The sequence below is a fragment of the Callospermophilus lateralis genome, chromosome 18, assembly GCF_048772815.1.
Source record: "Callospermophilus lateralis isolate mCalLat2 chromosome 18, mCalLat2.hap1, whole genome shotgun sequence".
Lineage (NCBI taxonomy): Eukaryota > Metazoa > Chordata > Mammalia > Rodentia > Sciuridae > Callospermophilus > Callospermophilus lateralis.
This window is the reverse complement of record NC_135322.1, coordinates 36751303-36768186: the sequence shown is the minus strand read 5'-3', so window position 1 is coordinate 36768186 and position 16884 is coordinate 36751303. Positions and strand designations below refer to the sequence as shown.

Below are 16884 nucleotides of genomic sequence, written 5' to 3'. Positions count from 1 at the left end.
AACATGATCCTCCTGTCTCAGCCTCCTGAGTCACTGGATTACAGTTGTGAGCCACTGTGCCTGGCCCCACTGTGTCTTTTATATAGAGAACTCGTGATAACTATTACCTGAGATGTTCCAGTAACCCATTATTTTTTCCAGATTGTTGAATTCTTTTCTTCCCTGGCTTCTTGCCCTCAACTTTCTGACATTTATCATTTGCCTCTCCTGTATGAGACCCTTGGCTGGAGGTTTAATAGTGCCTTACTTCTTACACAATCCGTTCCCACAAAGCATTTCTGATTTAGAAATGAGGAAACAGGTTCAGAGAGGTAGCAGGACACAGCTTACCTGATGACACGCAGCTGGAAGTGATGGAGTTGGGATTTGAACTTGGATCTTTCTGGCTCACTCATTCACTCATGCATTCAGCAGATTGGCCCCACTCTCTAAGACCAGGGGAAGCAGCACTGAACCAGAGGAATCCCTTGTCATCAGGGACTCAACATTCTAGTGGGGTGGGGAGGGAGAGAGAGTAAACAGACAGATGGATAAATGTGGTGAAACCAGCAACTTGTAAAGGATTTTATATCTCCAGTGAGAGGTAGGGCTGGGGAATGGGAAAGAGACTGGGGATGGGGGTGGGTGTTTGTGTTTCTGTTAAGCTGATCTGGGGAGGCCTCTCTGAGGAGCAGACATTGAACAGGACCCTATGCAGTAAAGATAGAGGGTCGAGGGGTCCAGGCAAGAATAGCTGGTGTGGTGACCCAGAGAAGGGACTGAGGGGTAGCCAGAGCCATGTGCCTAGAGCCTGGTGAGCCAGAGCAGCCCTCTTAGGAGGGGGTTTGGGGGAGCCAGTGGCCTGATTATGTAGGGACTTACTGCCCATGGAAAGGGATTTGCATTTTCCCTTAATGTCATTGGAGGCCACTTAAGGTCTTTAAGTAGTAAAACTCTCCTGCATGATCACATAAGCTATAGCAGTTTGGAAAACAGATGTGCATTGGTTTCTGCAAAGCTCATTGGAACATCACCTTGACTATTAATACAGATAGAAAAGATGGCTTTATTTGCAAGAGCTCATTTCATCCTCAGGGTTTCTGTATGAGGCAAATACTGTTCTTATCTCTTGTCTTATAGGTAGAGGAATTGATGTGCACTGAGGCTAAATAACTTGTGCATGATTACACAGCTGGCAGGTAGCTCACCTGGGATCTCGAACTTGCCTTTAAGACAAGTTAGGCAGTATGCCGGCCATCCCACAACTAGGTTTGAAATTCAAGCCAGCATCTGAGGTGTGGTGAAGTGCTCCCTGTATTCCATTCATCCTACTGTCCTTTCTGCCCAGTGTAGACACCTGCAACCTCATACCAGCCTCGGAGGGTTAACTGGTTTTGTTGCTCCTAGTCCTTCTCAATATGAATTTTGTCCTCCTCAGACTATTGATGTACTCATGTTTGGATTTTATGTATCTCTTTGCCTCCTCCCTCCAACAAAGACCTTAATACACCTTTCTGTGGGATACATTTCAAAATAGTAAGGTTGGTTTTCAAGGCCCACCAGAGGCTGGCTTCGTACCATCTCTCCCAGCCCACTTCCACTGTTCCTGTGGTCAACATGGCTCTCTGCTTTGTGCCGTGAGCAGATCCTGTTCATGCTTCTGTGGTCAGCTTTGCTCACCCTATGCTCTTTTCCTGGGACTGTCCCTCCTCCAGGCTTGGGCTTGTTCCTCTGGAGGCCATTTCTTTTTGATTCCTTCTCCTAAATTTGAAGACTGTTTGTCACCAGTTGGTTCTTACACTGATCCTTTCTTTTATCCTGTCACCACAACCAGGTTGACATCCCTTCGAAGCAACAATCACATCTTCTACTTCTCTGCATCTACAAAGAAGTAGATAGATACATTCCCCCAAATATATCCAACTGATTAGCATCTACTAGGTACTGTCTTGAAAGAAAGGCTTTTTAGGAGGAAGTAGAGGAGATAAGCCAAATTTAACAGCAGAGGTGTTACCATTGGCTTTTATTGTTGGTGTGTGTTTATATTGGTAAGGATTCATTGGCCAGTCCCAAAGATTGCTCTTTTTTGGCTATTTAAAACACCACCAACAAACCACCCCCCTTGATTCTGCAAATTTAGTATCCTCTCCTCTACTTACATTTTTATAAGTGTAGTTGAGTTTGAGAGGGTGTTTTTTTTTTTTTTTTTTTTTTTTTCTTGCCACTTTTAACTCATCCAGATGGTTATGTGATTCACAGACTCAAATGTGTCCAGATCATGAAAATCCAAAGGCCCCGTGTTTGAGTTGGGTCCATATGTTTAGGCATTGTCACTACTTGTGTGGGTCCACAGAACTTGTTAAAAATCTAACAGTGGAACTTGCATTCTCTACTTGATCCAATTTTGGATGTTCCTGGCCTTCCTCCAGTGATGAGGGCAAGAAAGGGGGGGGGTCACCTCGAAAATTATTGCATTTTCCTGAGAGCAGGAAGGTGAAAAGAGAGATGGTAAATACTTCAGCTAAGCCTCTGCCACCTTAAACGAAACAGCTTGTGTTGCATCAGCATTTCTGCAAAATCACCCTCAGTTGTTTAGAAAAGTTTATTTTATAAAAGAAGTTTCTACTATGTTAGTCCAAAATAAACTCGGTCTAGTAGTTCTCAAATATTAGTGGGGTATAGAGTTCCTGAGAAACTTATTTTAAAAATGTAGATATTAGGGTTCCACTGCCTTGAGATTCTGATATAGTGAATTCAGGGTGAGACTTACAGTGTAACTTACAGTGTTTTTTTATTTGTTTGTTTGTTTTTTTGGTGCCAAAGATTGGACCCAGAGAGGCTTAACCGCAGAGCCAGATCCCCAGCCCTCTCTATATTTTATTTAGAGATAGGGTCTCGCTGAGTTGCTTAGGGCCTGGCTACGTTGCTGAGGCTGGCTTTAAACTTGCATCCTCCTGCCTCAGCCTCCTGAGCTGCTGGGATTACAGGCATGCACCACCACACCTGGCTGTAATTTGCATTTTTATTTGCACCTGTTTATTCTCTGGTCCTTGGCACAACATGTGAAGAAACAGTGATTTAGATTATTTTATTATGAAAATACCAAATTTAGTATTTGAATCCTCACCCCTTAGACATCAGCTATTGGTTCCCTTTTCACTGGGGTTTTTCCTCCAGGCCAGAGTCTGTGTTATTCATTGCAGTTTGTATTTAACCACCTGAATCGTCCATCCCTAAAAGCCCACTCCTATCCTTTTATTATCAAAAGCTTAGTGCAAAAAAAAAAGAAAAAAAAAATAGTGCATTTTATTTACTTTTAACATTTTTATTTTTACTTGATGCATAGAAACCATATGTATTTATGGAGTAATTGACACATTTCAATACATGTATATACTGTGGAATGATCGGATCAGGGTAATTGGCATATATATGACTTGCTTGTATCAGAAACATTCAAAGTACTTTCTACTAGATATTTTTGAGATAAAATTGTTGTCAACCCTCATTATCCTACTGTGCTATAGAACATTATGCATTATTTCCCAATTTAACTGCAAAGAGCATTTTCCAAAATAAAACTTTTTCCTAACTAGAAATCTCCAGAGTTTAAAATATTTCTTTTATTAGAATATATGTCTTCCTATGACCAATTTTTTTTTTTTTTTTTTTTGCCTGTAGATGTGGCTTGGGGAACAACAGTGGTGGTGGCCCCTGGGCTTCTTGCTTTCACTTGAATTGCAAGCGTCAGCTGTGTCCTGATGGATTCGGAAAGCAGTACCAAGTACCAGCACTTCACACCCAGGAATTCACTTGTTCATTCATTCAGTAGAGATTTTCACCAAATGCTCTTACTGGCACTGGGGCATCATGTAAACAACAACAAAATATTTTCCTCCTAATTGAACTTATATTCTAGTGGGGCCAGGGGAGAAAGACAGTAACTGTATATTATGTGATGTTGAAAGTGTTAATGGTAAACATAGAGTAAGGGACAAGCCTGAACGTGCTGGGGTGAAGCACAGAAATTTGGTAGTGTAGTCGCAAGCAGGTGACATTTGAGAAAAGGTTCCAAAGGAAAGGGTGAGTGAGCCTTGGGGACATTTGGAGAAAGGATGATTCAGGGAGAAGAAATCTCTGGTGCAAAGGCCCTGAGATGGGCAGATGCCTGGGGCATTGAAGGATCAGCAAGGAGGCCAGCAGGGTAAAGTATTGTGAGCAGAGAAGAACGCTAGCCAAGGGGTCAGAGAAGAAACCGGCCATTGTAAGGACGTGTGCATCTTCCCCGAGCCAGTGGGAAGCCAGTGGGAAGTTCAGAGCAGAGGAATGGCACCGTCTGACTTAGATTCTTCAGAGGGCCTGGGGAGTTTGATGGAGTCCAAAGGGACCCATAAGAGGCTGCTGCAGTGGTCAGGAGGGAATGGTTGGCTCAGGTATGGGCAGGGCCAGTGGAGGGAGAGACAGGCAGTCCGCTCTGGGTATAATTGGAAGGCTGAGCCAGCAGAGTTCTGACAGTTTGTTGGGGGAAAGAAAAGAAAGACTAGGATTCAAAAATGGTTTGTCCCCGGTCATTGAAACTGAGTCCGTTCCCCCTCAAGGGAGATGGGGAAGATTGTGGATGGCCAGGCTTGGGGGAGAGGGTGAGGGGTTCCGTTTTGGACATATGTTTAAGATTCCTGTTGATATCCAAGTGGAAGTGCTATAGGCAGATGGGTGTGTGAGTCCTATGCTTAGGAGACTGTCACCCACCAGATGTTTTAGCATGTAGAATGGCAAGTGTGCAAGTGTGTATAATTATGCATGTGTGTAATTCTCTGCATGTATAGATATAGCTATAATTGCATATACATAATTAGCAGCAAACGTGTGTAAGTTACAGATGCTCCTTGACTTAACGATGGATGGGGTCATGAAACCATCCTAAATTGAAAATATCACAATTTTAAATTCTACAAGTTGAGAACGTCATAAGTTGGAAACTAATTCAATACACCTAACCTACCGAACATGACGGCTGATCCTTGCTTACTGTAGAAGTGCTGGGAACACATGCACTAACCTACAGCAGTTAAGCAAAACGTTTAATACAAATCCTATTTTACGATAATATGTTGAATGTGTTGTGTACACACACAGGTGGGCATTTTGTAGGCATGATGAGATGAAAAAATAGAAAACTGTATCTAAAAAAGTGCTGACGACACAGTGCACCGCAGAGCATCGGTTGTTGGTTGTTCCCCTCTTGATCGCGGGGCTGATGGGGAGCTGTGGTGCAATGCCATTGCCCAGTGTCTCAGGGAAGCATCCCACTGCATATCACTAGCTGCGAAAAGATCAAAATTCAAAAAAGTGTAGTTTCTAGGGAATGCATAGCAGATCTTCTTAAGTTGGGAACTAAATGTGTTGGTGTACACACGGATTGCCCTGTAGTTATACCTCACGGTATAACTGCAGTTTTTCTTTCCAGACTATTGTAGGACGCCTAACCTTTGGTGTAGAGGGTTATTGTTATTGGGTCCTTCTCTGTTCCTACTATGGTGCTCCAGATCCCCATGATGTTCGTCAGTGTTGTTATCTTTAACCATCTTGGCTTGTTTTGCTCCTTTGGGCTTTAGATCTTGAACCGAATGACCGCTGCTCAAACTGGTCACAACTTGATTATCCTGGGTCAGTTCTTTTCCAGGGGGCAGTGAGCAAAGCCTCTGGGAATAGGTGGACCTCAGAGTGCCGCCTTCCCACCATGTGACAGGGCCTGGCACACTTGATATGTCATGGCACAGTTCATTTGTGTGAGCAACTTGACAGATGTCCGTAGTGAGGCATCAAATTGGATGGTGTCTGCTAACAAATCTGATGGGAAAATAGAAAAGAGAATTCAAAGGATTATTATTATTTTTTTAAGGCTTAAGTTTGCCATTGAGCTGTTTGAGGCTCTGTCGTTAAGGCTGCTTTATTAGAAGTCTACACAACTCTTCACATGGGTGTCAAAATAATTTCAGTGAAAATGAGGTTGGGTGGACTCATGAAGCTGAAGTATCCGTCTTGTGATTACAGATGGGTTTTTGTTTCTGCTCTTCTACTTCCTTCCAAGCCTTTTGCTGGATGAGCTGGACTTAACAATCTGCATTAATTTACTTTGGCACTTCACACGGTCAGACGGGCCACGAACGCCATGGTCTCTAATACATTTCTAAAAAATCCTGGGGATGCTCCTTTTTAATTGATGTCCTTCATAAATTGTATTTGCTGAAGCTATAATTACTCATCAAGAAGCAAAAGCAAATCTACCTCCAAGTACAATGAAGATGTTCTTTTATAAGATTATTAAGATACAGAAGTTTGGCATGCAGAGTAATTTAGTTCTGCTTTATAATGATATCTTCAGGGACTGTATCTTTGGGGATCACATCCATTAGAGCCTAGCAAAGTGGAAAAGGACCTATCACTACTGAGCTCCTCATAAATGTCAAATGCCCCCGCCTTGCAGTGACCATTGCCCCGTATATGTGCTTGTTATAAAACACTTGGAACGGGCTGATTTTTTTTTTTTTTTTTGATACTGTTTTTGTATGCCCTTCAGAGTAATTAACTGCTTCGCTGGACGTTCATTTAGCTTATTTGGAGTATTTTAATCTGACTCTTGAAGAAATTGCTTGAAAGATTCCTACATGATTGAACCGGAGATCTTTGAAGGAACATCAGCAGAGGGGGTTATTACCTCAAAAATTTGGAAATAGCCCAAACTAAACAGATACAAGATGGATCACTTAGAAATTCTTATTTAACTGATTTATAAAATGCGTAAGTTTTGCCTTGGTATTAAATGAGGATATTAGTTTGTTTTTGTTTTTAAAGAGGGATGTAGGGAAAGTGAAAGAAGAAGATAGCAAGGTTTTCTAAAGGGTGAGGGTATTTGTGGGAGAAATAAAAGGAGGTGATCCAAAGATCTTATTTTATTTTTTTGTCTCCCACTTAAAAATGTCAGCTATATGCAAAGCTATATGCATCTTTTTCACTACTCTGTCTCCAGCGTCCAGCACAGTGCCTAGACACAGCTGTCCTGTAAATAGGGGACTTCTCAGAGCCTAGAGCCTCATGGGGCATTGTGACACATCAAGCATCCTTTCCCAAACTCGATGGACTATGGAACCCTTTTCTCAAGAAACATTAGAATGGGTCTCTTCAAATACCCCCTGGGAATTCTAGCTTTGAGTAAAATAATAGCAATAAAATATTAAAACTGAATTGATCACCAAGTGAAATGTTTACTTTTTTATTGGCGACTGGAACACAAGGGATAGAGAGCATGAGGTAGGAGGGATGTCAGACTTCCATGTTTGACCCCATCATCTGGGGCTAGTTGCTTGACCTCGGGCAGCCTCTGTCTATCGATCTTTGAAGTAGGGATCATAATTATATTTACCTTGCTGGTTGTTAGGAAAATAGATTACATTTAGTCCCACTTTGGAAAATTAAATGAAATAATGTATGTAGAGGGCTTCCCTGGGCTAACTATTTATTCTTATTGTCATTATTATTGTTGTTCTTATTAAGAAGTAAGTGATAGATGACCCCAGTTAAAAGGGGTGATGACGAGGCACTCAAGGTTAAATGGAGCCAGCCTTCCTCCCTCTTCTCAACAAATATGGGAGTGCTTCTAATATGCCAGGCATTGTTTATTCTGGGGGTGACAGTGTCGAACCCAGCTGAAGCCCCTCCCTGTGGACCTGGAGGGGTTTTGTAGCATAATGCGTTTATGGCTGTCACCGTCCCCTAGAAAATAAAGTAAATTTAATTGTACATAATTCACTTAAAGTTAATTGTTCTGAGGTCATTATACTAGTGATCTGCCCCAAAGCAGCACTTTTTCTCTCAGAATCCGATCTGTTCTTAACACCAAATAAGTAAATCAGGATTCAGAGGTCATGTTTTGCAATGAAATAAATAGAATGAAGCTAGCATTAAGAAATAAGCTCATCAAATGGAACTTGCCCTTTTATTCCAATTAGTCTATCCACCACAGTGGGTGGTTAGAAAATCAAAATAGGCAACACTCAGTTAAATTTGGATCTCAGATAAAGAATACTTATTTTTTTTAAGTATAAGTATATCCCAAATAGTACATGGGATATACTTATCCTTTGGCGGGGGGAAGCTGTATATTTGAAAGTCCAATTTAACTGGCTGCCTTGTGTTTTATCTGACTCTCCTACCTGCTCTGAACCAGGGTTCCAACCATCTGTGCAGGAGAGTGACCACTGTGGGCTGCAAGTCTTTAGGCCAGGAGGCATCTCACTCAAAATAGAGTAGAAGCCTTTACATCTCTTTGAAATGATTTAGAACTGTTCCCTCCTGATCACCGGGTGTTTCCAAATTAAAAGCCATTAATTAAGGCCTTCTGCAGATACAAGAGATAGGCAAGGAGTGCTTTGTAATGCCAGCTCAGTACTTCAGGTGAGAGCTTTTCAAATTACGTGGACCAGTAGAGCCACCTGCTTGACTCAACGCTGTGGCCTGCGTGGGGCTCCTCAGCGCACGGCGGTGCCAGGGTTGTTACTGATTTTTCTCATTTCTCCAGGGCAAATACTAATTAATGGATACAATTCACAGCTGATTAGCTGTAGTTTCTTCAGTAATTACATTCGCATACTAACTGTTCAGAAGAGGATTTCTAACCCAGTTCTTATTTCATTCTAAGCTTAATTTGTTTTTTGAATTGTTTAGGCCCTTAGTTTAATAGCCATTTTATTTTTCTTTGTTGTTTTAGGTGCTATTAGATAATAAGTGAGTTTAATCTTAAAAAAAATACTCTCTGATAATGAGCTGTTTGCCTTAAATGGATTTCTAATTCCCCAACAAAACCTACATTTAAATAACGTTAAAGTTGTGATACGGGCTGTCGGGTGGTTTTTTTTGGGGGGGGCAGGATTGGAACATGCAATATACCGAATTCTCTTCTATATTCCCCTCAAAACTTGATTACAGGCCTAAGCTTTTAATTCTGGCATCATTCATACATCAAAAGCTTCAGACAGAAACCTTTACTGTTTTGTTTTTTTTTTTTGCATGTATTTGGCATAGTGGAATAATGAGGAAAATGTGTGTGTGTGTGTGTGTGTGTGTGTACACCCACGTGCACATGTGTTTGATTCAGAGAAGCCAGAGAAAGGCCCTCTTTAAGGGCTAGCTAATACATTTTTGAGAAATCCTTATAAAGACATTTACCCAAATGAATCCAAGTGCTGGAGGAGAACCTTCCCGATGGTTACTTGTGTGTGTGTGTGTGTGTGTGTGTGTATGTGTGTGTTGAGGTGTCATTCTACAGGGGAGAATTTGCTGCTCTGGATGGTAACAGCACTTTGGAACCATTAGTTTTTCCTATAAATCCTGCTTAGTTCTTGGATCCCTGACATGATAAAGTGTAGCATGTCAGTCCCCTATCTGTAGGTTCAGAGTCAGGCTGAGAGCCCCCCCCCCCCCTTCGCCAATAAGTGTCTATCAGTTTATGAAGAGGAGGATTATGTGGGTCTTCCATATCTATATATTCGCATCTATGTTCTGTTTATTCTCTATATCTCTATATCTGTGTATCTGTATATCTGTCAATGTACCTACCTATTTCTCTATCCACCTATCCATTTTTCTTTTTTTTTTTTTTATTTTATTTTTTTATTGGTTATTCAAAACATTTCCATCCTTCTATCTCTTGGGGGGAAATTGCATCTTTTACTTTAAATTATTAACTTTATTTAGATGAAAGAATAGCTATATACATCTCACCCTTTGGACACCAAACCTTTGTTTTTTGTTTAATGCATTAAATAATTTGATGCATAAATAATATGCTTTATAAATAGACCATTCTTATACCATTTAAAAAAAAACATGAAAATAATACAGCTCTAGATAATTATGCCCACAGAACCTTTCCATATTGCCAGACTGATAACAGAATGTTTAAGGCAACAAAATGTGCCTATTTATACCATTTGAACCCGAAAATACATTTCTGCCCAAAACCCAAGTTTTACATTTTGATAACAGGTCCCTAGAAGTAAAGAGCTTAAGTCTGAAATGCTGATACAGTCTTATTTGTGATGATATGAATGGGCTATTGTGTTAGGGAATAAAATAAAAAATTGCTGTGTTCATAGGATCCCGCTTATTTTTTAAACCTCTTTGCATTTAACGTTACATCGAGAGATTAGGTATCACTGTTTTCAGCAGCTCTGATGGATATAGATATGGCTTCTTTAAATTCTGGAGATTTAAAATTTCTTTCTTTAGTCTTATTTATTTATATTCGCGCCACACCTCATTCACTTAGAAAATAGAATTTGAGTCCTGGGAATTGAATTTTCTTCCCTTTAATTCACATTTTAACCTACCCACACTTGTGACATCTGTTCTTGAAAAGTAAGCTCTAAAATCCCAACATGCTTTAAAATGTGTCAAGGTGATTCTCTTGGAAACTCTTCTCCTAACCTCTGACAAGTGCCAGTTCGATAAACAACACCGTGGTGATAGGTTGGCCTGGTGTTTGTAATTGTCTCCCTTCACTATTAGTCTTGATGAGAAACAAAACTATTTCCTAGAATTATTGAGTTAGCTTAACTCCGGGCTTTATTTTCCAAGGGAACTAGCTGTCAGCGGGGCTGCGCTTTGACATCTTTCCTGTTTTGAATTTGATGTCAGTGAGACCCCCATCCCTGACCCCATTCCCCTAACACGGACATTCTTTCTAAATGGCATCTGAGCTTTCATAACCAGGATTCTTATTAAGCCCCACATTAACATAAAACCATCTCTTTGTTTTCTTTCAGTTTGGAAATAATAATAACTACATGAGCATGGCAGAAGCCAACAACACATTCTTTGCTGCCAGCGAGGTAGGTGTCTGTCACAATGGTGTCCCTTCGTGTTTTGCATGTTATTTAGGTAATTTGATAGGCTCGAGAGTCACATAAGAGAGTGAGATAAATTTGATAGTTTGCGTTCCCTCATGTGGCCCAAGGTAATGACTCTGAAGGAGAAATAAGAAAAACCTACCCGAAAAGAAAATAACCAGACAAAAGTTTATCACTTATCCATTGCTTCTATTGCTTCTGTGCATAATTTTGTGCAAAAAAAAAAAAAAAAAAATTGAAAAAATATCCATGAAAACAAAAATAAATTATGTTAATACACATATACACACAGAAGCTATATTGATATCTAAGCAGATAAGTAACTGTTTTGGAAATGAGGCTAGAAGTGAATTTTAAAGAAGATATTTGAACTTCACATTTTTCTAGGGGTAATTTCATTAAGTTGCCATGATTTGGGAAACTGTGGCAGAGCAGTATTATAGTCTTTTGGAGGGTTGATGGGGCAATGCAAAATGAGGGTTTTAAGTTCATGTTGGGGCCTCACAGCTTAGCACAGTCCTTGGCTGTATGTAGTAGGTACTCAATAAAAATTCATTGACTAAATGCATGGGTGTGTTCCAAGACCTGGTTATAGCTGGGAAAACTGGGTGGCTGAATCTGAATGCAGCACCACAATGGCTCTGGGTTCGTCATCCAGTTATGGGAGTGCACATGAAACAAACATGGTCTTCTTGATATATATATTTTAACCACATTCCTATTATTGACTTAGAACTGTTATTTGGTCTTACTGGTCTATCTACTTTCTACAAAAACCTGGATCTTAATTACACCAAAGAAAGGGTTCCCTAATAATGGTAGCCTGTGTGAGATTTAAGATTTTCAAATAAGAACAAACAGAAGTGTGAAATTGGTCCAAATGGAACATTTCCTCTAGCGGCTTATGTAATAAAAAGTCTTCATTTTCCAAATACATTCAAATATAGGAAACTGAACTGGTTTGACCCCAGAGGATGAAAATAATAATGGCTTTGTAAATGATCTTGGAACCGGGAAGCAAGTGATATGAAAGAAATTAACGCGGAGAAATTATTAGAATAAATGGGGAATCAAGAATGGAGGGTCTTCGTGGATGAATCGTTTTTTACAGTGACCGTCATCCCTAACCAGGAAGACAGCTTAGGTAGTGAATATTGTTTGGCGCTGGCTGCTGTGTTGTTTGTGATAATGAACACAAACCCCATCTGTAAGGACAACATGATGTTTCATTCTGTAGGATTTTTTTCCCTACATTTGAATCAAACATTGATGAAAGCTCTACTGCCAGCAGCTGTTCAGAGACAATTTGATTCCAGCTGTGATAATTCACCGTGTCAGACATTGGCTGTTATATGTTGATACAACAGTTCTCCAGATTTGCATTTTTATCAAAAGGAACAAATGTTTTGAACATTTCAGTACAGATGGTATTTAACCATGTACATTCTACTTTAACATGTTCAAGGTAAACATGGAGAAGTCGGTATCTGCAAAAATAATCACATAAACTCCAAATGATTAGTCTGATATTGGTCATCTGGCGGAGTTACAGAAGTCAGTGTCTTTTATTGTTGATGTCACACATGATTCTTTTTTTTTTTTATCATCTCTCAGCCAGTATTCTGGAAATAGAATGCTTAACTTTAATATTTTGCCTCTCTTTTTTCCTTTTCCCTGCAGAATACTTCACTTTATATTTAATATTTTACCTCTCTTTAAAGAGGCTTTAAGATTTTAGCATTTCCTTGGTTATAGGTGACTGTGTTATTTTATCCTTTCATTAGGTTCCCATATAGCAATACACGAAGTTCTAACTTAAAATTAATTTGTCTTTTGAAAAATGATACCATGGGGACCTATGATATATAAGACATCTTTCTATTCCTTAACAAAAATAAAAAATGGAAACCTCTTTAATTTTGACTGCCTGGCATAAGACATGCTTTACGGCAGTGTTTAAGAGGTAATCTTATGTAATGATTTCACTGTATATCTCTCAATCAAAACATAAGGCCCAAGTAAATGTTAACGTATCACCACATTATAGCCTGTGCCTAATTTCCCAATCACTGCATTAAAAGTAAATTTATTTGGTATTTTAACATTCTAATGAGTGCAAACTAATTCAGGAGGACTGTAGGTTTGCATGCTGTAAAGTCTAAATTGTGCCTGAAACCAGTTCCCTTCACATCAATATTGTCCTGAAGATAACACTACGGGGACTCCGATACTCTAAGTTTGAAATTCACACATTAGCTTTATGTTTTCTATCTGTGTCATGATTACCCTGACCATTTTTAAAGTACTTTAAATATTTATTGAAATAATATTTCAAGTGTTAATTACAGTGGTAATGAAAACAGCCAAATGCCACATATCAAGAATGAGTGTTTATCCGTATTGTTAATGTGATATGTTAGATTTCATTAAGCAGTAATGGGGTAGCAAATGAGTCACAAATTACAGTTGCATCTGTTACTAGACCACATTAGTGCCAAAATAACGGCAAACGCAGCCATAGGGTTACGTTCATTAGCCAACCACGTTTGTGGCCAATTCATCCCTTTGTTGCTGAGAACTCGGGGTAACGCAGTAAGAAATTAACATCTTTCGGGGTCATTGTAAGAATGCATACGTTGGAAAAAATCTAATATTTCATTCTGGCTTTCAGATGTGTTCTTATGAGGCTGTGTTTTGCATTTATTGACTCTGCTAAGAACCTCAAGGTGATTAGTTGTCCCACCACAGATCCCCACAGCTGTGATCTCTTTATTTCCAGGGAGATGGAAATAGTATCTGACAGGTTCTATGTGTAAGAAGTGTTTTTCGTTGCTTTTTTCTCCCCTAGAGTTTGTTTCTCTTTTTTTTCCCCCAATGCTTATTATATGATATCATCCTTGATAGTTTGAAGAATGAAGCTTTTTAACTCTTAATTAGTTCTCATGGCCTATAATAGCAGACTCCAATTAACTTGCACAAGTTCATGCTTTCAAATATTATTAATAATAAACGAACAATAACTTTGACCCTCTGAGCTAGGAATAAAAAATATGTGGGTGGCTCACTATATATATATATATATATATATATATATATACACACACACACACACACACAACTCACAAATATATAAAAATATACATACCTGTTATATATACATTATATTATATATAATATATATTATATTATATTATATATAATAACATGCATATATATGTTATAAAATATAAGGAACAGAATGTGAGGGTATCTATATTTATGTCTTTTAGCAGACATTCCATATGCCATATATGTTTTATATATGCATGTTATTGTATATATAATATATATTTATTCATTTTTTTCTTTCTGTACCTTGATTTCCCCTCTTCCCCAAACATCCAATTATTTTCTAAGAAAGATGGTTCTTATGGTTGAGTGAGGCAGCCCTGATTTACGTAAAAGAACCTACCGTAAAACACAGAATCTCCGTAGCAGGGAAGAAAAACAATTCATGAAGATGTACTTAAGTTTTGAGATGTCACACTTGTCTAAGCAAGTGAGCAACATCGATGTCATTAGTATGTCTATATCAATATAGCTCTGTGCTCTCTAGGTAGTCTTTAAAAGTTGAAGACTGTTAGAAAATGTTTCGATAAACACATATTAAAATGTTCACATAAAAGAAAATAACCTTCCTTCTAGTTTAAATACAAGCATGGTGCCTTTTAATATGAGCTCTGATAATCCTTATATAAAGCGATGCATGACACACAATTTCCATGGAAGTATTCATTGCACTTGGGAATATACCAATAAGGAAATTAAAAAACCAAACCGCAAATTTAATATTACTTGTTTTATAGATTGTGGCAGAAAGTAAATATGTGTAATGTTCACTTCTGGATTAATGCTGTGTATGTGTGCACCACAAAATCGTCAGCATTTTATGAAGCATGTGGATCGCGTAAGCGGTTTGAGCTGTTTCACTAACATATCAATAAAGTGGCAATTTGTTATATAGCCAAATCTAATGTCGCTGATGCTCCAACTAACAACAAAGACAGATGTTGCTAATTAAGTACGCATTAAAAAACTGTTAATACTGATACTCCATTAAAACCATATGATAATGAGACTTAAATCTTTAATCAGAATGATCAGCAAAACTTTATATATGGAAATCTGTGTTTAAGATGTTTTCATTTGAGAAATAAATATTTGGCCTACATATGTAGTGTTTTCATGAAAAGTCTTTCTTCTTCCCTCCAAGGAGGAATAAAAAATATAAGGAACAGAATGTGAGGATATCTGTATTTTGTTTCCTTTTAGCAGACATTCCATACGCCAAGCCTGGGGGACGAGGAGTTTGAAATCCCACCCATCACGCCTCCTCCAGAGTCGGACCCCGCCCTGGGCATGCCTGATGTACTGCTACCCTTTCAAGCTCTCAGTGATCCACTGCCTTCCCAGGGAAGCGAATTCACACCCCAGTTTCCTCCTCAAAGCCTGGATCTTCCTTCTATTACGATCTCAAGAAATCTTGTGGAACAAGATGGTGTGCTTCATAGCAGTGGGTTACATATGGTAGGCACCACATTTATTGCTTGAAAGTCTTTTTATCTTTTGCACTATCATGATAAAGATCTGAGTGTTCATTCTGGAGTATGTTCCTGCTTGTCCACTGTGGACATATAGACTGTTATGCCTGCTACCATTCAAACGTGGGCACAGTCCTGGATCAGTACCTGGTATTGGGTTGATTGACAGTTGTAGAAAAGAGGATGACCAAGGAGATCCTTCTAATATGACACAATTTTTAAGAGGTCTGATTCATGGGTTTGGAAGTAGCCAGTCTTCCTTTGCCTCTGGTTGAATACAGAGGTATGCTTGATTTGAAAGTTTACCCAAGTGAGATTTTAGAAATGGAAGCCTTTATCAGGTGTGCCTGGGTCTTTTGAACTTGTTGGATTACAAGGTAAAGTTGATGATACATGATTTGCTCCTGCCTGAAATGAAATATCAAACTGTGATACAGAGAAAAGAAAAATAATAATAATTGCTTATAACCAGCAGAGGAAAATATAGAATGGGTTATTGTGTGAAATGCACCTAATGATGTTATTTATTGTCATAAACATCAAATAAGGCACTCCGGAGAGCCAAGATTACTAATGCAATAATTTTGATTCTATTTTTCTTGGTGTGCAATTATAGTCAGCAATCACCGGAGTAAATCTGCTTAAGTATTTTAAACTCTTCTGCTGAGATTGTCAGGTTTTTTTCCACCATAGTATGTAATGCATTTGTGTCTGTCTAGGTGAGGTACTAAGCAGATATTTTAAAACAAGATTAATAGTTTATAGGGCTTAAAAAAAAAACTCTGATAAAATGAAACAGATGTGTTGGTATAACAAAAAACAAATCCTTTTGCTTGTTTACATATTTCTCTGCACATTAGGACCATGCCAGTGATGTTTATTGGTTTCATTGTTAATTCCCCAGATAACAGCATATGATTGCAAAATATGTAGTGGATTAGCCGTGCAAAGATTCAGTGTGCTCTCTGAAATACAAGATTACTTTCCCAAATAGGATTGCTGCAACATAATTTTCTTTGCCTGTGATCTTTTGTGTTTAAGCTGAACATGAGGGTTTTTATTTTTACTTTTTTTTTTTTAAGTCAGAAAAAGAATGCAGTGAGCAGTCGGGAAATGGTCATTAAGTATTCATCAACGTTACTCGACATCACAAATAATTGTTTCCTGTGGACTTTCCTACGTTCTTGTCCCTTTGACACTAGAAAGGAGGGTTCCATCCCTTTCCGACACAGGCAGGCTTGTAACATTGTGCCTGGAAAATAATAACAATAAAAACGGGTGTTTAGTCGCCAACCAGGTTTGCCAGGACTGTGCCATTTATTCATAGAGGCTCAGCCAGGCTCATTTAAGTTGCAGAAATAGTTAAGAGACCATATAATGTATGCTAAAATGTGTACTTTATTAAATTGGTAAATATT

General features: G+C 38.8%; 1 protein-coding gene across 2 annotated transcripts in view; it reads left to right on the top strand.

Moving 5' to 3' along the window:
- Tox3 (TOX high mobility group box family member 3) overlaps nucleotides 1–16884 on the top strand; it is a 103355-nt gene that overhangs the window by 62637 nt on the left and 23834 nt on the right. Inside the window, exons 2-3 of one of the 2 annotated variants that reach the window (XM_076839171.2) lie at nucleotides 10803–10868; nucleotides 15201–15452. In XM_076839171.2, the coding sequence (XP_076695286.1) occupies nucleotides 10803–10868; nucleotides 15201–15452 (318 nt within the window). Of the gene's footprint in view, nucleotides 1–10802; nucleotides 10869–15197; nucleotides 15453–16884 lie in introns of both variants that reach the window. The other variant, XM_076839170.2, reaches the window with a different exon arrangement.